At 39.8% G+C, this 21,631-nt stretch overlaps 1 protein-coding gene across 3 annotated transcripts in view; it reads left to right on the top strand.

The window, feature by feature from the left end:
* KIAA0391 (KIAA0391 ortholog) overlaps positions 1–21,631 on the top strand; it is a 52,569-nt gene continuing 30,938 nt past the window's right edge. Inside the window, exons 1-4 of one of the 3 annotated variants that reach the window (XM_026849114.1) lie at positions 1–92; positions 414–1,813; positions 4,149–4,196; positions 10,764–10,896. In XM_026849114.1, coding sequence (XP_026704915.1) covers positions 819–1,813; positions 4,149–4,196; positions 10,764–10,896 — 1,176 coding nt within the window. In that variant the 5' untranslated portion in view covers positions 1–92; positions 414–818. Of the gene's footprint in view, positions 319–413; positions 1,814–4,148; positions 4,197–10,763; positions 10,897–21,631 lie in introns of all 3 variants that reach the window. The other 2 variants (XM_026849113.1, XM_026849112.1) reach the window with 2 other exon arrangements.

Here is a 21,631-nt window from a genome sequence, read left to right as displayed (position 1 = left end):
CGGGCACGGAGCGAGCGAGAGAGGGACGTGAGGCCCTGCGGCGGCCTCATGAGCCGCGCCGGCTGCCTGCCCGGCTGCCGGTGATCCTCCCGGTATTTACATAGATAATTTAGCATTTACGTGGGATTTCGCCGTGATTAACTGCCAGGGGTGTTGCTCTGCCTCTTTGGCAGCAGCGTTATGAAGGTTTACGGTTGGGGAAAACAGTTACACAGAAGTTTGTCGCAGGTTGAAAGGTACCAGGGAACCAACGCTGGAATCTCGTGCTGGGATTGTCTGAGGGATCAGGGTTGGGATGCCTGACCTGAAATTGTCGAGGTACCTTGAACCTTGTGTTTGCTAGCATGCAAATACAGCTATGACAGGAAGGCATGGAGCAGGTTGTGATGTTGTGGTGTTATTTTTATTTTTAGGAAACCTGACTCAACTTGGATGAAGGCAGGAGGAAAAAAAACCTGCACTTTTTGCCTAGCTGCATCAGAGTTGCCTGCCTGTGTATGACATATTCAGTACTCATCTTTACTGTAACCAACAAAAAGAAATGCTAAGATGCAAACCTGCGAAGCATCTTGCATAGAAAGAAGGATACCCACATTTTGGATGGGTGTCCTCATTGTCTGAAGAGACTAATTTTTTTGAAAAAAGATTTTACAGTTTTCAAGAAGCAGGAAGGACTCACAGAACAAGCATTGTGAAACAGTTTACACAGCTTGACAGCCCTTGAGCTTTTATAATAAATGTCCACATGCAAACTGCATTTTCCATTTTATAATTTTATTAGATACAGTGAGCTAATAGTGAGATAATTTCTTCTTGTGATGGCACTGTTTTCTCAAACTAGTCAACAGGGTTTTCACGCTTTGCTGTGGAAATGTCGTATGTTTTGGCCTGTTTCAAGACGCCAACAACTGTTTGCTGTCTCTTTTAGCATCCCTAGTAGGGAAAAGGTTAGCTATCTCAGCTTTGTGACGTCTTCCAGCACTGCATTACCAGTGAATCCCAAAGGAACTGATGTCTTTCGTAGCAAAAAAAAGTCTGAAATTGATTATGAAGAAGAAAAAGGGTGGGATGAGGAGACTAAAGAAATATCTGAAGGGAAACTCCACTTTTCATCCTCTGTTGGAGCTCCAAAGAAACTGAGTCAAGTTATGTCAAGGCAGAATTTTACTAAAGTACAGCCCCCAGAAAAGCCTCTGCAGGCTGAGGAATGGAACAGGCTGAAGGAGAGCTTTCGATCACCTAAAATGTTTGAAATGGTGATGTTTAACAGTATGGTCAGGTGCAACAGCCCCATTGATGTGGCTAAGTCCTTGCTGACCTATGTGGCAAAAAGTGATGGTGATGTTCCATATAATTTGTTGGTCAAATACCTGGCATTGTGTGTCCAGCAGGGGCAGACTTCAGAAATTCGTGATGTCTATGATATAATGAAAAGAAGATATAAGGTTATAGAAAGTGCGGCTTACAACCTTATTATCAGGGGACTGAGTAATTCAGATCAATGGAGAATGGCCTTGACTCTTTTGGAAGAAGTAAAAAAGGTTATGGTTCCTTCACGGACAAACTATGAATCCTGTATCAAAGCAGCCACCTGTCACCAAGAAATGAACCTTGCAATTGAACTTTACCATGAAATGTTGGCTAAGGATTTGGTCCCAACCTTGGATGTCTTGCAGGCCTTTTTTGACTTCAGCAGGGGTATGAAAGGTGCTGAATTACAAAAAGAGCTGTTTGGTATGCTCTTACATTTGAGAGAGAACCAAATATACCCTCACAAAACATTTATGTGGAGTGTAAAGCTATGGTTTGAAAGGTAAATAATGTTTGAATAGCAAGCTCCAGTTCATGAGGATGGGATTCAGATTATTCCATAGATCAAATCTAATAAGATCCCCCAACATCTCATTCTGGTTGTTGCTTCTCTGAGAGATACACTGTTGTGAAAAGATACATTGTATTTTTTCTCCAAAGTTAGTGTAAAAGTGTAAAATTCTTAGTGATTTCACCTTTTCTTGAAAGATTTTACCAGTTAAATATTCCTTGGTACAGAAAGTAGGAAGTTGTGATGGGTCACAGCTGTCCAAAATATCTGAATTCATCTCTTTCTGGGGTTGGTACATAAGGAATATTGACAGGTAGGAGGGTTTTTTCCTATAATCTATCAGAGTGTAGAAGTAGTAAGTTATCTGAAAATTAGATAGTTTCTCTCTTTAAAGGAAAGAGGGAGTAAATTTAACATGGTTTAAATGAAGATTAAGCATTGACTTTGTATGGAATAATAGGAAATAAATAATCTTAATAGGAGGCTCTTTGCTTTAGCAGTCCACACAGTTTGTTTTCATGAGTAGTAATGGTCAGAATCTACAAATTACAACTAGGTATGCTGTGCATGCACAGTGTAGTTCATCTGAGCCCAGTGCATAGCTATTTGTGATGCTGTTGTATATGAATCCATCTATGACTGCTTTTAAACTTGGTTTTGGTTTAAAAAAGCCATTTTACAAATTCATCTTCCTGGATGGAAAATATGGCTGTAGGAATGCACTACCATTATTATAGCAGTTTATACTGCTGTTCTCCAGCTATTTTCTTTCCTGGGAACAGCTGGGAAGCAGAGTAGGGTTCAGTTGAGATGAACTGGTTTAGTGGGTGAAAATCTGTGAGAGAGTGCTATTTTCCTAGTGAGTAGAGAAGCGTTTACCTGTAGGTGTGTGCGGCACAGCAGGAAACTCAGTGAAACTCAGTGTAATAAAAAGTCCTTGGCGAGGAGACTGCAGAGCAGTGACTACATTGAAGAGCTATATAGTGCTATATAGTGGCAAACTCGTGCTGCAAGCTGAAGCTAGACAAACTCCTGTTTGTATCTTTAATAGTGTGTTTGACTGTTAGAACAATTTATGAAAGGTTGTGGTAGACTCCTGTTTTAAGATCAATGCTGGGCATTTCCCTGAAGAAAGTAGTGTTTCAAACAGGAAGAAGAAACAAAGTCCATAGAAGAGGTATGAAACTAGGTGATTAGTTATCCCATCTGACTTTGTGAACCTGTACAAAACACTCAGTTTTACCTGTCCTTATTGCTAGTGCTGAACTTTTATGTGCTGGTGGTTGAAACTAAATTAGCAGTTTATGTGCAGTTCCCCAAAAGAAATAGAATCTGATAACTTCTAGCACTGTTAGTCTTGCAAAAATGATGCAGATTAGGAGGTAACTTTTGCTGACAAACTGATGGTACTCTAAGCATGGAAGCAAGCTCTCTGAGTGTAACTGAATAGGTGTTAGTTTTAAAAAACGATTTTTCTGAAGAGCAGACCAGCGCTAACTTAGAGTAATGTGAGTAAAGCCAGAGCCAGTACAGAGATCAGAGTGTGCAACAAAGAATCGCACTATTTTCTGTTGCCTACTGTCTTTGTAAGAAAACTAAAGAACTGCTATGTATCATCATGAGAAATGGGAAAGAGGGCAGGAGCAGGATAATTGTTCCAAAGCCCATGTCATGTGTGATTGTGTAGCCTATGATAATAAACACGGGGACAAAAGGAGAGGTGTCTTCAATTGCATGTCAGCATGGGTGACATGCAATTCTGTATTCCTATTCTGTATTCCTATTCTGTAACTGTATTCCTATTCTGTAACCTATTCTGTTTTGGATCTTGTGGGCAAAAAGAAATATTTACACCAGCATGATTGTGACTGTCATAGTAGTGGTGATGATAATGATGTGGAGTCAGTAAGTCTCAGTGCAGCATTTTGGTACAAACATGTCTTTCTTAATCTCTCAGGATGACATCTGCATCTTGATTCCAGCTTTCCCATCTAGTTTCTGAGGTGCTTTATGAACATGTAGGGCAACAACTTAAAAATTGTCAGTGCAGCCTGGTTATTTGTATGGTTCTTAATGTTTCGGGACAACATTAACTGGGGAGGTTGATGGTGTTCTCTGCATGTTGTTAAATGATGGTCCTTTATATAATATTTTCAGGCGTTGCTAAATTATATATGAGTCTTAGTATGATTTCTTTGCAACATAGGTGATTGGTTGGTCTTTTATTTCTAAATGTTGACCAAAATAGAATTATTCGTTATCTGCAATTCAGGTATTGTTAAATAAGAATCTAATGTTTTTATTTATCTTTCCCTCTACATATTAGTATACCAGGAGGGAACTGGAGAGGACACCTGACCAATATTAAAGACAGGTAAATGCCATATTTTATTTAAAAGTGAGGTATTGTGATTATTCTATCCAGACTCTTCTTTCATAAAAATAAAAAATCATTTGCTTATGTAAGAATCCTTGAGAGTATGAACCTTTGTTGCATACCTATGATTTCTCAAACTCCAGTTTCCAGCTCATTCTTTTGCATTAAACAAGACCCAACATACACATTTGGAAAGGAGTTATGCTAAGCAGAGCCATGACAGAAAAACACAGAGAAAAATAAAAGCTGCCATTTTACTGGCCAGCTTATTTGTTTACTGTTTAGGGATTAAAGACTTACATTTTTGGTTGGATTTATAATACCATTGTTTAATATGCTATTTAACAGAGCAGCTTTGGTGTGTAAATGGATACCTTCTTGAAAACGTACTGTTCACACACTGCAGTTAATTTGTACAGATGGAAGGGTTCTTCTTCCTGACCTAATTTTCAGTGAAGACAGTGATTCTTATGTTAGGTTTTCACAGGGATAATTTGGATATGTGTTTCTATTACAGCACTGTTTTCTTAATGTCTGTAAATTCCTATTTTAAATGTTACTCAATTTGAAACCTAGTTACATGGTTTTGTAGCAATTTGGCAACTATAAATGTATTAATTATAAGAATATTTCCCATGGATTATGGGTTTTTTGGAGGTTTATAAAAATACACAGTGTTTTATACTCTGAAGTAAAAGCACGTGTGGAGTCTGCTGCTTCTGAAGCCCATGAAAGAAGTGTAACTCACTGTCCTAAGAGTAGGGATTGCTCACTGTAAAATGGAGGAGGATGATGATGATGATGATGATGATGATGATTATTATTATTATTATTATTTATGAGTGTGTGTGTGTTACTATACTGTATTATGGTAATTCACCAAATTCTAGACAACATTTTTCAGCCTTTAGTTTTAAAATTCTAAAGTTGATTGTCTTGTTTAAGAGGTATCTTGTTATCTTACTGTCTGTAAACTGTGTTACAAACTTTTGAGAGCTAAACTAACTTAGATCACATCACATTTTATCACACATTAAGAATATGAACAAAGTGGTGACAAGGTGCTGTATGGTAGTTATTTTGTGATAACTGTGTGAACACTTTATTTTGAAATAAACAAGTTTGAGGTAGCCTACTTAGATAAGTATTTGAAAAAAATTAAAATGGTTTCAAGAAAATAAAAAGAATAGTTTTGTTGTGTTTAAATTAAATGGCTGCTGACAGAAAGATCTTTAGAATTTAAGAAAGAAAAAACCCAAACTTTTGCTGGGGTTTTTTGGGGGTGGTTTTTTTTGGTCATAATCATAAAGAACAAAGCCTTTAACATATCTCTGAAACTCCTATGGTGATTGTTGCTAGACTCATCTCTGCAGATAGCCTAACTGATGTCTTAAAACATGAGTCTTGAGTTAAAAAAATCCAGAAGAACTATTTTTTCCTAAACTACATTTGACAATTTAATAGGCTTATTCATAGGTTATTCTGATTTTATTTAAACACTGGCAGGTATATCTGAGATGCTCATACCCAGGATATTTTCTTCTTCCTCTAGCACTAAGCTCCTAGTTTCTTTGAATTGTGATAGTCAGAAGCTTGAACCCCCTGCAAACAAACCTTGGAAGTTTGCTGACCATTTTTCTGTGAGAGTTACAAAAGCTTGGATTTCCAAGGTCAGCTATAGAAAGCTGCTGCTCAAGTCTTTTGAGCCTGCTTTCAAATTATGGTCTCATGTCTGACTTCATGCTTGATTTGTAGGTGCCATGATATTCCAAATATATGTTAAAAAAGCAGTTAAATGGGAAGTTAGCTGTAAGAACATCTATATATCCTACAGAGGTGAAAAGTCTGGGAATTTCTTGGCATGGAATCCTAAAATTATTGATGAGAAGTTACAAAAATTGCAAGGTGATTTTAAAGGTATAGTTGTGAAAAAGCAGCAGTTAGACTAAGGGTGCAGTCTTGCAAGATGCTGAATGTTTCTTGCCTCTACTCCCCTTGGCAATCCACATTGAGAATTCACAAGAAGAAACTGGCTTCAGGAGCTTTGGTTGTTGATAGATGGCTGGGGTGGATTGCTTTGTTGGGGTATGGGGAGGTTTGTTTTTTTCAAGTAACCTGAAAGTGGTAGTTGCAGAAGGATCCAGGTTAACTACGGGACAGGTCCTTAAACGTTAGGCTTAATGGTTTTGAAATAGCCTCAGAACAGTTCGTTATGCCTTTCTTCTCTGTTGCCAAACCATGGAGTGACTTAATTAGATGTATTTAATGGTAACTTTACAGCTATAGGAGCAGCCAGTCTCATTGCTTATATTAATATGTAGGCCAAGCCTGCAGTGGCCACAGTGGGTTGAGCAACCAGAGCATATTGTTTGTAATGCAGCCATGAATGTCCATTGTTGGAATTCCATGCATAACTTTTTTTTCGTTAAGTAAACGCACTGTCAGCATTGCAGTTAATGCAGTCTTGGTTTATGGTATGTGCATTAATGTATACTAGACATCCGTTGTTGGCAGAATTTAACATTTCTGATTGCTGTGGTTTTATGAAATGACAAGGATTTAGCTTTGACATCTTGAGGATATCTCTGTGGAGACAGCCAGGGGAGAATAACTCATTCCATTTTAACACTTAAAGCTCAAATCCTACGATTCAGTTCTGAGATTGTGCTTGTGAAAATAAGATATTTGGATGGATTTAGAGAAGAATGGTTACTCCTTCAGTTCAAACTATGCCCAGCTGTGTGAACATAGGCTTCTGAACAGAGCATGATAGAAAGGAAAAATGTGAAACATCAACAACATATCCTGCATATAAGAGAAGCTTAAGTGGGAGCAAGCAGCAAAAAAAGTCATTGTTCATCAGCTGGGAGGAACTAAAGACCCATTCAGACTGTCATTTTATTCCCTGTTAGAGAAGCTACTAAATTCTGCTTATTTTCTTGGTACTGTGGCTGGAGTGTCCGGTCTGGTGACAAAGATGCAAGCTGGATATCATGTCTAATATTCTAGGCAGAAGTGTTTGAGAACAGATGTGACTGACTGTGAATTTCCTTAGTGTATGTTAAGGTCCTATCTGACTGTTTTTCCTTTTTCACGTAGTTATTAAAGAGTTAATCTTGGAAAAATTTCTAGGTTTAACCCACAATCAGAGGTGCAAGTCAAGAAGTGTACCAATGAAGTTATGTATATTTGTAGCTCATTGGTTTGTCTTCAAAAAGTTTATCTGCAAAACTTAAAAAGGTTAATGTAGTTCACAGTTCAAGCACAGAGATGCAGGTTGTTTTGGCTCAGTCCTCCACTGTTACCCTACCTTACATGCTGGTTTTGTGGTAGACCCAAAGGTTCATGGTAGCGAAGCATGACATATTTTTGACCTAGATACTGAGTTGTGCATTGCGTTGATTATGTGTTTAGTTTATAGGGGCTAATGGGAGAGACAACTAGGAAAGAAAATAATGAACAAATGGGATGTGGAAGTGATGACACTTCGAGTTTGATTTCCTTCAGACTATGGGTTAGGCCAGAGGTTTTGCCTGTGGGACATGAAACAGCAGAAGATGCCGCTCTCTCTCTCAAGATAGAGTCCTGAGGAATCGTATAACAACCTAGAGGTGGCCACGGAAGTTAGGCCTGTCTTATTTTCACTTTGGAATTACGTGTGTGCTGTGCTTAGCAGGCTACAGGAACAAAACCCAACTCAGCAGTTGACATGGTTCTCATGGCTGTGTTTGGTTTGATGTCCTTTCCCAGTGCTGAGGAGTTTTTGCAGCACTAGGTTGGTTAGACAAAAAGTTGTGCCTTTTGGCTGGCATGGATCTGTGTGTTTTCTGTAGCACTGCCTCACTCTGCTGTTCTGGAAAATTTTTCAGGATCTGCTATGACATGCTAATGTTCTTATTAAGGAAACTAAGGAGTATGAGATCTGTTTTTTCACATCACGTATGGTTCTATTATGTAAACTTTTACGATGGATTTTCAATCTCCTTGGTTTCATGGTATTGAGAACACACATGGACAGATCAGCGGAGAGTTCTGGTGTGTGTTGGAGACAAAACAATGTAAGATTTGGGATTTGCAGAAACACAATTGTTATCACAGCTGCTAGCCCTGCAACAGGGAAACTAAGAGTATTGAGAAGTGGATGATGTGAATGATAAGGGAAACTGTCCCAGGGCTGCATAGAATCGTAGAATGATAGAATGGTTTGGGTTGGAAGGGACCTTAAAGATCATCTGGTTCCAACCCCCCTGCCATGCGCAGGGACACCTTCCACCAGACCAGGTTGCTCACAGCCCCGTCCAACCTGGCCTTGAACACTGCCAGGGAGGGGGCAGCCACAGCTTCTCTGGGCAACCTGTCACAGTAAAGAATTTCTTTCTTCTATCTAATCTAAATCTACCCTCTTTCAGTTTAAAACCATCACCCCTCGTCCTATCCCTACACTCCCCCATAAAGAGTCCCTCCCCATCTTTCCTGTAGCCCCCTTTAGGTACTGGAAGGCTGCTATAAGGTTTCCCTGGAGCCTTCTCTTCTCCAGGCTGAACAACCCCAACTCTCCCAGCCTGTCCCCACAGGGGAGGTGCTCCAGCCCCCTGATCATCTTCGCGGCCTCCTCTGGACCTGCTTGAACAGGTCCATGTCCTTCTTATGTTGGGGACCCCAGAGATGGACACAGTAGTCCAGGTGGAGTCTCCTGAGAGTGGAGCAGAGGGGGAGAATCCCTTCCCTCGCCCTGCTGCCCACACTTCTCTTGATGCAGCCCAGGACACGGTTGGCTTTCCAGGCTGTGAGTGCACATTGCTGGCTCATGGTCAGTTTTCCATCCACTAAATACCTCCAAGTCCTTCTCTGCTGGGCTGTTCTCAGTCCACTCATCACCCAGCCAATATTTGTGCTTGGGATTGCCCCGACCCATCATGTGCAGGACCTTGCACTTGGCCTTGTTGAACTTCAAGAGGTTTGCATGGTCCCACTTCTCCAGTCTGTCCAGGTCCCTCTGGATGGCACATCCCTTCCCTCCAGTGCCTTGACCTCACCACACAGCTTGGTGTCATTCTCAAACTCGCAGAGGGTGCACTCAGTCCCACTGTCTGTGTCTCCAACAGAGATGTTAAACAAAGTGCTGGTCCCAACACCGACCCCTGAGAAATGCCACTTGTCACTGCTCTCAAATCAGACATTGAGCTGTTGACCACAACTCTTTGAGTGTGACCATCCAGTCAATTCCTTATTCACTGAGTGGCCCATCCATCAAATCCACATCTCTCCAATTTATAAACAAGGATGTTGTCTGTGATTCTGTGCAGTCATGTAATCACTGACATAGCTGTGCATGATGGAGTGGTGGTTCTGGCTCTGGGAAATGAACACTAAATGATGCCATTGGTTGAGTGTAGCTGCAGAGCTCTTTCATCCGCAGCAGTCCATGTTCCTAGATCCATGACATGATATTTAAACTGTGCTACAGAGCAGGAACAGAAGTTTCTTAGCAATAAAGAAACAAGTAGTGATTAGTTGCCAGGACATAGGAATGTAAAGCTGCTTTCTGTTTGGGTGCGGTCAGGCTGAAAAATTTCTTGTGGAATTGGGCATCATACAGACACGCAGTGGCAGTGTGACAATATTGCTGAGGGCTTTCAAAGCAAACATTCTTTCTGTTTTAGCCACGTTGCTCTCTGTATGTTCTCTTTGACCACCTTGGAGAGATCCGACCAAACAGTCTTAGCCTAGAAATAAGGGGAAGTCTGATAGCAAAAGACAAGAGGCACAAATAAGGCAGTCTTGCTCATTATTTATTTTTCCAACCATACAGTAGATTTGTGTTACCTTTTCTTTCTTCCTTAGGTTGTTTTTGTTTGTTTTGGGTTTTTTTTAATTCTTTTGGCCAGAGTTATTCCTATACCTGGCAGGTTTGGTTATTTAGTTATTCTAAACCTTGATAACCAGGCACAGATCACTTAGCTTTTTTGTAGGAGCAGTCAGTAGCACAGTAGTGGAGCATTTCACTGGTGCATTTTCTTGTAACACTTCAGAATGGATTTATAGCTAGACTAAGGCTCTGTGGCCTGCCTGCTAGCTTCAACTTGGTGTGTTCTGGCAAGGCCACTGCAACTGCATCACCTTCCCACATTGAGATCTGGTCTGTATGTATCCATGGTGACCTTTCTGTGTAGTATCAGAGATGGGAAATTTGTGGAAATGCTGAGAATTGAACTCTGATCTCTCAGGGCCTAAGTAAATGCTGCTGAATATTTAAATACTCTTTTTTTTTTTTTTTTTTCCCCTGCTCTCAGGCAGAATTATGGTCCTAAATCCTCAAATGTCTCTAGAGTTAAATCTTTGATCCTGGTCCCACTAAATCACATAAAAATATTTCTAGTAACTGTAGTAGGCTTTGTATGCATCCCGGAAAGAGTACAACTAATTTTCTGATGATTTTACTGTGTTGGAGTTCTTGTAAAGAATTGTTCTTATACACAAACACTCAATAAGCTAGAAAAAAATTATATATTTCTTATTTAAAAGACTTTATCCTTTTATTTTCTTGTTTTGCTATTATTACAGCGGACAGTGCCCAGTTTGCAACCATCAGTTGGAGAATAGTGACCTCACCGAAGAGGAGTATAATAATCTTAGAGAAAAATTAGTAAGGGACGTGATACATGGAACTGACCTTTTTAGAAAGACAAGCCCACAGGTAGGTCTTGCGTGCTGTCAGGTTCATTGGCTAGGAGGGTAATAATACAATAAACGTTCAGGTACTTTGAGAACACCAAAAATGTTTTTTTCTTTGCTTTAAACATTAATAGACCATTAGATACTGAAGTATTCTATGTATCTTTTCCAGTTGTGTTTATAAAATGGATCTAAATATTTTCAGTCAGCTATAATTAAATTTTTTTTTTCATTAAAAAATTTAAGAGTATGGAAATTTTTTAATCCTTTAAAACATAAATTTTAAATATGGAATAAAACTCAGTAACTAGAATAAAATAAGACATCTAGTATTTTAAGCTTGCAAAGTAACATCCTAGTATTACTTAAGTTCAGTATCATATCTGAAGCTTACATTTATGTGATGAGTATTTTGATTTTTTTGGCCAGGCAGTTGTTTGCCAGAAACAATAAAGAACTGAGTCAGCTTTCACAACATACCTACCAACCAACCACCTCTCAATTTTGAAGATACACTTTCATGTTTATAATTATAGTATACATCAGGAGTATCAAGCTTTTCAAAGGTTATTTTAAACATATGAGAGGGTATAACTCCCAGACACTGTAATATATTGCAGTTCTGTTTCTTACCCATTTTGTGGAGATCAGTGGTTGAGCAACAGCCAAAAGGACTGGAGCTGAGTGTCGCTAGATGGAGCCCACGTCACATCTCTGGTTGGGTTGGCTTTACCTTTGTGAGTATCGATGTTATTTTGCAGCAGCTGCTACCTCAGTTCAGCACCAGTTCTGAAGTTATGGAAGAAGACACCAGGTTTAATTCTTCAGGCTTTCTGCAGACACAGACCTTGCACATGTGTAATAGTTTCAGAAACTTGAGACAGTTAGTGTTGGAGTGCTTGTAGCACATGGAGCCTATTGTTCAGACATCTAATTTCCACACAGATTTTCTCCTCAATTCAGGACTTTCAGCTGATCTAGCTGTGAATTGTACAGGGGAGTAAAATTAATCTTAAAAATGTAGCAATAATTTGAAGTATTTATTGGGTACTGGTGTCCTATAATACTGTAAAATTAACAAAAGGATGTGTTTTATTGCACACTGTACAACTAACTATCTGCTCTCTAAAAGCCTTTGTGAAAATTATGGTTAAGTTTCATTTGTTAAAGAAAGCAACAAGAACAAAACTTTTAATTCCTTAACCAGTTAATTGTCTAGTCTGTGCAGTTTCATTTCTGTTCCCCGCGGTGAATGATGCCTTGAAAATTTCAAATTTGTCAAGTACACAGGGCTAGATTAGCAGTACCAGTTGAAGGCAGGGAGATTTAGGAAGGGAGTTCTGGGTAACAAGACATTCATGCCCAAGCTGAGCAGTGGTGGAAATGATGTTTCCCAGTTTGAGAACCTGATTGATCAAATGAATGCAGTCTAATGAAACAGACTGAATACACTATTTTAAGTTTTGATGTCTGTAGATTTTGTTAGCCCATGTGATAGCTGAATTCCATCATTTACACTCTGGGGCCACCCACTTGCTAGTTTCAAGTTGACCTTGTTCCAGTTCCCTTTTGGCAGGTGGTCTCCAGGGGGCTGAATGGAGATCAACTCGGTGTGTTGGCCATACAGCTTAAAGTCTGCTTCCTCTGTGAATTTTGAGCATGGATGTGGGGGTAGAGGCAAAACAGTGTTGTGATGTGTCAGAGGTTTCCAGAAATACACTTGGAACTTTTTAGTTGCCTTTGTGCTGTGAAAGCAGATATGTGGTGTGAAACTGTGCTGCTTATTTTAGGTATGCCAGACTGTGTGACTTCTCCTGCAGCCAGGGTTTTCCAGAGGGGAAACTAGGTGAAGAGGCTGAAAATAGGATGTAAGCAAGTATATCTGAGAGGGTGGTTTCCATTTTCCAGTCAGTCACTTTTTCGTAGTAGCCACAATTCAAATAGAAAATATTTTAGCTTTCTATTCCTTCTTTTTTCCTAACTCGTTTTCTTTAGTGCATCTGTGTTTCTTGCAGTTGAACTGTTAGGGAAACAATGTGAGTTGTTTTGAGGTCTGAACATTTTTTTTCCAACAATGTTTCAAATCAAATGTGTAACGCATTTGGAATAATATTTTTTTTTTCCCCTGAGGAACAGTCTTTTGTCTTACTTTTGCAACAATCAGAGTAGAAAATTAGGAGCAAATACTTGGTTTGTTGAGGATCCCACAAAAGTAGTCTTTTGTGCTGTGATTTTAAAAAAAAATCTTTTTTGTAATTAGTTTTAGGAAAGAAAATCAAACAAGTTTGTGCATCAGATTGGTAGTGAACACTATTTACAAATACATTGAGAAGATAGCTTGCATGAACTATAAAACTATCTGTGATAAGGAAATACCTGTTACACATCAAAAATATACATTGATCCAGATCTTTATGCACAACTACTGAAAGGTCTATTAGGATGTCATATGTTGATCTAATATAGTGAACTGCAACCTTGCAGGCTGCCTTGGAAAGAAAAGAATTATAACAAGACTGTCACCTTTTGTACCAATGTCTATATGATGTTTTCAGTCAGATGCCTGTTTACTCTGGCTGCATTTAATTGGAACCTATGCCACTGAGCCTGAGTTGATATAATTGGTATACTGAGAGGCAGAATCAGCTTTCATTGTGATGACTTTCACGTTGCAGCTGCTCCCAGGTGTTTCTCTCAAATACGCAAATGCAGTAATTTCATTCCCTTTGTGGCTACTTCATACCCCTGAAAAACCTGAAAGGACTGTTGTGCAGGGGGAAAGAAGCACATGGGAGATGCGTATGTGCTGTCAAGAAGGCCAGAAGAGATGGGTTTGTGGGTATGTAAAGTCACCATGCTAGATCTGGGCTAAGCGTGTAAAGGGGGTTTACATATTCTTCTAGAATATAAGAGACTGGAGGGGGAAGAGGAAGTGACCCATTAATCTCAGTGTTATTTCTGCAACTGAATTAGGTTGTGCTGTTTGCAAAGAGCCTTGAAAAATCTTCAACTTTTACTTTTAGATTGATGCCTTTTCTGTAATGCATTGGTTCTCCTTCCACATGTACATGTTTCCCAACTCCATGATTTACCCCAAAGCCCTGTATGGTATATGTCAGTCCTGTTCTAAGCCCGTCTGACAGAACGTTCACTCCCAACTTACAGTGTGATCTCATCTTCTACCTGCTTTATTGACTCCCAACTTGTGGTCAAAGTCAGCTAAGTTGCCTGCACTTGAGTTCTTTCCAAGATGAGATACCCTTAGCTGCCCTAAGATCTTATGGCTGTCCGTCTTGCACCTGGATGTGGTGGCTTCTTTGCCTGAGCTCAGGGAGCAAGGGAAGGTTAGCTAATTCGGTTAGCCTGTTGCATCTCCTGAGAAGTTCAGGGGCTGAAGAAGAGAATACCCCTTCCCAGCAAACAGCTGATACTGTGTGCACAGTGTATGCCACAGCCCAGACTGTGTGTGCAGTTTACCTCCTCTACCTCTATTCCCATATATGTTAGCTCCTCCCTGTCACTGCCAGGGAACAAAGACATTTCTGAGGGGAAGGAATGTGGAAGGAAGGAGAAGGCTGGATGGAATTTTTCCTGTGGGTTCATGTGCCCCCTTCCCTCCCAGATACGTGCCATGTTGCAGTAAAGGGATTAGATTCCCAGGTAAGTTTGTGCCCTACAGTAGGAGTGCAAGAATTTGACATGTTGCTGAATGCTGCAAAGCCCCTTGCACTAGGATGGGGGCTGTTTTGGGCAGGAACAGTTCCTGTAGTCTCTTCTCAGGTGGGAATCACTGCAGGTCCTCTTGTCAGTTCTGTGGCAGGGAGGGTTACTTTTCTAGGATTCAGTTTAAAATGACAGCACTTGGATTCAGAGCTAGTTTCTGCAAGAACCATGCTGGTGCCAGCGTGGTTTGAAAGCTTTCTGTTAGTTCTGGAGAGGGATATAGGGGTGCTGGGCTGTAGTTAGGGTTAGGATTAGGGCTAAGCCTAGGCTTCAAGATGTTAAAGATTTCTGAGCTTGTTTGGTTTTTTGTTTTTTTTCTTTGCTTCCTCCTCCCCCCCTTCCTTTCTTCCTCTCCTCTAGGAGGCCCAAGAGTAGGATGAATGCTGAGGTTGGCTTAGGTGAGCAAGTTATGACTAATTTTATTAGTAGGCTGCAGAATGGCAAGGATGGAAGAACCAGTTATTCCTGAAAGGTGGTGTTTGGGGATTAGTGTTTTGGACGGCAGGTGCTGCATTATGGTTGGAGTCTTACAGTTCATTAGAATTGAGTGAGGGCTAATGCTGGTGGAGATGAAGGGCTTAATGATAGCCTTTTGGGTATGTGTTGGTGTTGGGCTATGGACAGGGTAATATGGCTGTGATTAGGCCAGAGCATTCAATTAGAGGTGGCATCGTAAGGACAAATGTGTTACCTAGTCTGCATCAACACTGATCAAAAAACTTGCTTATAGCTATTGTTTGATTATAGGATGGCCAATGCTGAACTGTTTAAATGTACAGGTTTTGCAGAATAGCAGACTGATGACTAAGTCCATCGTTGCCTTGTGGCTGATTTTTAGTTATGAGAAGGATATGGTCATTAGCTTGTAGATAAGGCTAGGGTTAGCATTGCAATTAAGTAGACTGATAGCAAGCCTGAAGACTCCTGGATCATGAAGATGTGCAGCCATAGTCTAAGGAAACCTACAAAAATGAGACAACATTTGCAGAAAGGGTTGAAGTGCAGCTTTTTTTTTTTTTCCAGATCTCTGCTAAATATGGGCTGCTGGACTCAGTCAGGATATGGTTAATATTCAGTAGGGCAGAATCCTGCATTGCCTTAAGAGCCAGGTTTGCTGCTAAATCTTGTAACATTCACAAGGAGAGAGGAGAGCTTTTCTGAGTTGGGCTGAGTGGAATGTTACACTCTTCTGTGATATGATCTGCTGGAGGGGAGGGAACTTCTGGGAGGAAGGAAAGGAGGGGAAGAGGGGAGACTGAATGGGAAATGGGCTGTAAGAGACAAAGGCAGTTGGAATTTTTCTAAGGTTTCTATTGCATCTTCCCTTACCCCAGAGGCTCCTGATAATGGAACCAAACAGAAGCACAGAGAGTCATTTGGCAGGAGGATAAAAGAGCTGCTTCCTTAGCAGCAAGAAATAGATCTAGATTAAAACATTATAAATTCAACACATATTTCTTTCCCTCAATTACCTCAGTGCTAGAGAATCTTTCTTGAGGATGGGTCATATCTTCTGGGGTGGTCCATAGTCTTCCTTTCTCAGTTCATATAGCAAGGAATGAGTTGGAATTTTGTTCAGGTCACTTGGTCTCCTTTGCCATCAAATGGTTATGCAGCAAAATTAGGCCACCCTGCAACACAAGAATGTTCTTTTCTTCCAATCCACTGTCTAAACCTGTTTCAATTGTTCTCCACGCAGTTTAACTACTTTGTCACCTCTGTATTTGGAAATTCTCCTGACATGATACATTGTTCATATTTTTGTTAGTGCAATCAAGTATGAAAAATCTGATTCTAATCTTTTGGGGGTTTTGAGCACTAGTTGCTTGGTTAAAATAACAGTTGCTAACCTTAGCTTATTTCTACTGTATATCATCTGAAGATCTTGTTAAACAAATACAAACATGGTTTGTTGATGCAGTGATTTTTCTCAGATCTGTATCTTCCTTACATTAGCTGGAATGTTTAAGAAGAAATAGAAGAAATTGAAGAATTTCACCAAGGTTTAGGAATGGCATACCTTGATAAAGGTTTTTTTTTCCTGTTTGTTAGTGAATCACAGAAGCAGACAGGACCATAAACATGAAGTCAGAACAACTTTTAACTAAAGATTTAAACTAATCTGAATTATCTGAGTAGCTGATTTTTAAGGAGATGATTTTATCAGGAACCTCTTGGACACACAGTCCTTTACTTGCAGCTCATACATTCCATTAAGGATCTTGAGACATATTTACATAATGCAGACTGCGTATACTACCATCCTTTTTTAAAGTGTTTGCTGTCTTTGAATATTGCTAAGTTCTGATATTTTTTTTGCATGATCCTTTGTTTTTTCTTTTCTGCTTTTTTTTTTAATGATAAAACTAGTTCAGTGTTTTAGTAGATTGTTACGAAGTCTTGTGTCAGGTTCTTTTAAAATATAATTAATGCCAATTGGTTCTATTTTACCTACTTTTTCATTGACACCAGGAAAGAATTTTTAGAGACACTTGCAAATTAAACTCTACCAGATTATATTATTCCAGAGGGTGTGCACAGTTTTTAGTGTTTGGTTCAACCATATTACAGTGTACAGATGCTGGGTGCATAGGTTTATAATTCTCTGTATTGTATCTAGAAATATTTAAATAGGGGTAGAACATGTGGTGCTGTTCAGTTCCCCAGGACAGTTGGTGTTTCTCTTGAGGTAGCAAATACTGGTTAGCATAAGCATTTGGTGGCAGTGTGATCTTTAAACTAGCATAACTAGCCTTACTACCCTGCCAGCTGTTCATTCCTGCCTCCTTTAGCCCCTGCAAGCATGGCAGGAAACAAGTGAGCACTGCCCCATGGTAAGCAGGGCACAAACCTAGATGTCAAAATAACGTTTTGTTTTTTTCTGGGTGTTTTTTCATCTAGATCAGTTCCTTGTTCAGATTTGCCTCAGACATTTGTACCAGCATAGCAGAGAAAGCAGCGTGGAGGTACATCTAGCTGGCTGATACTCATGTGGCATTTCTCCACATGGATATTATGGACTGACTGTAATTAAGTGCTGGTCTGCCTCACTTACTTGGGATGTGTCTTTTCTATGAAGTTCGTGATGCATTGCTTTTATGTTATTTCTCTGTCTTTCTGTAATGCTCATTACATTGTATTTATTTAAATGTTGAAGTCAGTCTTTTCCTGGTTTAGCATTCTGTGATGTGCTTTGCGCTGAGATGAAGAGGTTCCAATATAGTGTTTTTAATTTTGAAAGCACTGTGAATTCAAAATATTTCTGCCTTTGCAAGGTTTTGTTTGTTTTAAAGGAAAGCTTGGTATGGTTCATTTCCATACTCTTGTACTTATGATGGCAGCCTTGTAAAAATTAGGGTGTTTGTCCACTGAGGACAGGAGCACAAACTTCTTGTTCCTCCTTCCATGTTAAGTGTGCTCAGGAAAGACGTTTCAGAAGTACGCTGCCTGGACTGTTGAGGTCCAGGTTTTGCACTGACCTTGTGACTGAGCCTCTGCTGTCTGACATGGGCAAGCAGGAACAAGTCCTGCAACAACACTGCCTTGAGTTGACAGAGGACTGCAAACAGGCAACATACAGCACATCTTGTCAGTGTGCCTGTGAGTACCTTCCTGTTTGTGGTGGTATCTCTGAAGACTATAGCCACAGGAGTTTGACTCCTGAAAACAGTGAGCAAACAAACTGTGTGCAACCCAGAGTATGTAGTGATACCATACACAATACTGAGAAAAGCCTTCCTGCTCATAAGGGTGTGAAGGGGATTTCCAAGCCTTGAAATTGTAGGAAACGTTTAAACCCTTCAGGCATAGCAACAAACAGATGTAAGGGTGCTCTGGCAAGGCGCCTTAAAAAAAAATTGGCTGGATTTCAGTTTGACAGCTGAATTTTTTTTTCTCACACTCTCATGCTCATTCCTGTGTCTTTGTTCTGATACCAAGAAACATTGCTGAAAACAAAGCAACCCCCATCACTTTGTATTTTATGAAACTGTTAAAAAGTGAATGTTTTCACTTCTCTAAAAGCTGCTCTTAGAGTGTTGTTGAAAAACACCCTGTTTGGTGCTTAGGGTAGAGTTACATAATACTTAAGTGCAGTATAATATTCTGTTAATTAGAATTTGCCCTTTCCTTGCTCATGAGTGTACTGCCATTTCATATGGAGAGGGGAAGCACTGCTTTTTCTGTTGTACAAAGCTTAAATTATTGTAAATGCTTCTGGAAACAGTGTATGTTGAATACTGTAGTTTTATACTTTTTAATTTGACTTTAGTATCTCTCTGTCATTCTTGATGAGTGAGCATAAAATTTATTGTTTAGAAGAAGTGAGCACTGCAGCCTTTCCTGCAGTGATTTTAGTAGTGGGGTTTTTTTTCTTTTTTTTCCTTTTATTTCAAATTCCATGTGTTGGCACGAACATAATAACCTTTCTTGCATTTAAAAGTCCTCCTTGGATTTGCTCATCTGTCTCCTTTGTATGTTATATTACTTTGGATTTTGGCATTTAGATCAGTAGACATTTTGGATTGTTGAAGAATTTGAGCAAACTGTGATTTTATTTCTAGTCACCAACATTTCATATTTAGACTTGTGGAGAAGAATGCTCAAGTGATCTAACCTTTCTGTGATCTGAAACCTGTCATACCCTTGGATCTGTTATAGACATTAAAATTATTTCAAAATAGTGAATTGAATTACTCTCATTGAGTAATTGCCCTCAAAGGGCATTCTTGTTTAGCTATGTTTTCTTTGTTTTGTCTTCAGTTATGATTTTAATTCTATGTTATCATATTTAACATAGTGAATCTGTAAGTACTAATAATTAATTCCTCCCCTCATTTTTGTTGTGCTTTTGAGGCTTGTAGTCTGTGTGTGCACTGGTATTGGAAGAAAAACATATTTCTGTTTATAAATGTATCTACAGAAGTTGAAATAGTATTAATACTCTTACAAAAAAATCCTATTTTGAGATTTATTACTACTGCTATTTCAAATACTATTGACTGTGTAAGCCAGACCTCTGAAGTCTGAGGTCACGCTTTTTTTTAAATTATTTTTTAAATTAATGTTTACGATAGCAAAGCCACTTTTCTTTCTTTTTTCAAACAGTAATTCCTGTACTTCTGTTTTTTAAAACCAACCTTTATCTCTTGTTTTGCTGCAACACCCCAGGTGAGAGAGAAATCTCATTAAATGTTGTAGTTTCACAATCCGGTAAGTTAGCGTAGTCAGTGCTACCTATGGGAAAAGGTGATCTCAGTAGTCCCACTTGCTACCAGTCTCATTCATAATCCATATCCTGGCTGAATATTCATGTCAGGACAAACCTCTGTGCTCTGACTGGAACAGGGGGACTGGAGTGGGCTGAAGACTGTTAATTGGCTTAGTTCATGGTGGCTCAGTTCTTCATCCACTTCAGTCTTTCAGTCTTTCTCCTTGCGCCAACAAACGTGTTTGCTTAGGTAGAGGAGGGGCAAGGCTAGGAGTGAATGGCTGAGGGAAGGGAAAAGGTAGAAACACCTCTTTCTGTGGCAGCACCATGGTATAAAATGATGGTGAAATAGTGCATGAGTCATCCAGCTGGTGTGGAGTACCAAAAAAACACAAGTCTGTTTTGTGCTTTTGCTGAGATATGAATGGATTTGAGCCACCCATGGTAGTGGTTAAACAAAAAATTATTTTAATTATCTTTCATTCTTCACTCAAGATAAATTCCATCATTGGTTTGATATGTTCCAAATTGATTTAGTCAGCTTGGTGTCCATTTGCAAAGGTAGGTTTTCTTAGCAGAAGGTGCAGTGAATAATTTTGAACAGTTGCAGAGTTGGCATTCCCCTATTTTCCCAGCTAGGAAACAAGTGAAATCAGGTGAGTTTTTTAAAATTCCTTTTTCTTTTCTACGTGGTGTGAAACAGAATATCACTGGAGCTTCCCATGAGCATCCTGCTGCCTTGCACGTGGTTCCTGCTGCAGGGAGACACGTTCATGTGATGAACGGGCTGCTGTGGCAAGTCTTGCAGTGAGGTAACAGCCTTGCTGTATTGCAATACTTTTCTGTGGCTCCTGAGCATTAAGAGGGTCATGGCAATAAGCCGTGCTGAATGTATTTTTGAAGTTTTGTCCCTTCAGTTGCCTACTCTGTTGAAATTAGTTTGAGTAGCATTTCTGAGGCTGGGAGAATGGACTTTCCCTTGGAAACTTTGTGAGATGAATCCGGTCAGAACAAGTTATCTAGAAATCAGTGTAAGATTTGCTGTGTTTGTTTTGGTGCTCTTACCTTGGGTGGGGTGTGTATTTTGCTACTTGTTGACATGTTGAAGGGATTCATCCGAAGTGCCCCTTGTCATGTTCAGCAGGATGTTTCCATGTAGACGTTCCTACGGTATGCACGGGAGTGTGTGTAGATTACGCATTGCATTCTCAATTTGGAAGGGGAGCCTATCTGAATAGCTCGCTTCTTTTTGCCTAAAGCAACCTTCATGTCATTGTTGTACTTCATTGATGATTACTGTGTTTGGCTTCTCTTGATCAGCTGTACCCTAGCTGCAGCTGTGCATTTATTGCTTATAAAGATGATTCTTCAATTTCTTCTTACAGTTGGCTAGTGAGGGAAATATCTTTAGAGAACTGTGGGTGAATCATCTCTTTATTACTGTGGCTGTAAGATCTGTATAAAATCCAGACAAATCCCAATCTCTGAAACATCAGCATCATTCAAATTGTATGCTTTCTCTCTTTGTGGTGGGTTGACCTTGGCTGGATGCCAGGTGCCCAACAAGCTGCTCTATCACTCCCCTTCAGCAGAACCGGTGGGGAAGGAGAAAATGAGACAGAAAAACCTTGTGGGTCAAGATAAAGGCAGTTTAATAAAGCAAAAGCAAAGGCCACATGCAAAAGCAAAGGAAAACAAAAGATTTATTCTCTACTTCCCATCAGCAGGCGATGTGCAGCCGCTTCCAGGAAGTGCGGCTTCAGTACGCATAGCAGTTGCTCCAGAAGACAAACATCATAACAAATGCCCCCCCCCCCCCCCCCCC

The sequence above is a fragment of the Athene cunicularia genome (assembly GCF_003259725.1).
Source record: "Athene cunicularia isolate RWA chromosome 5 unlocalized genomic scaffold, athCun1 chr5_part1, whole genome shotgun sequence".
NCBI lineage: Eukaryota > Metazoa > Chordata > Aves > Strigiformes > Strigidae > Athene > Athene cunicularia.
The sequence above is the reverse complement of the archived record's forward strand: the minus strand, read 5'-3'. Positions and strand labels throughout refer to the sequence as shown.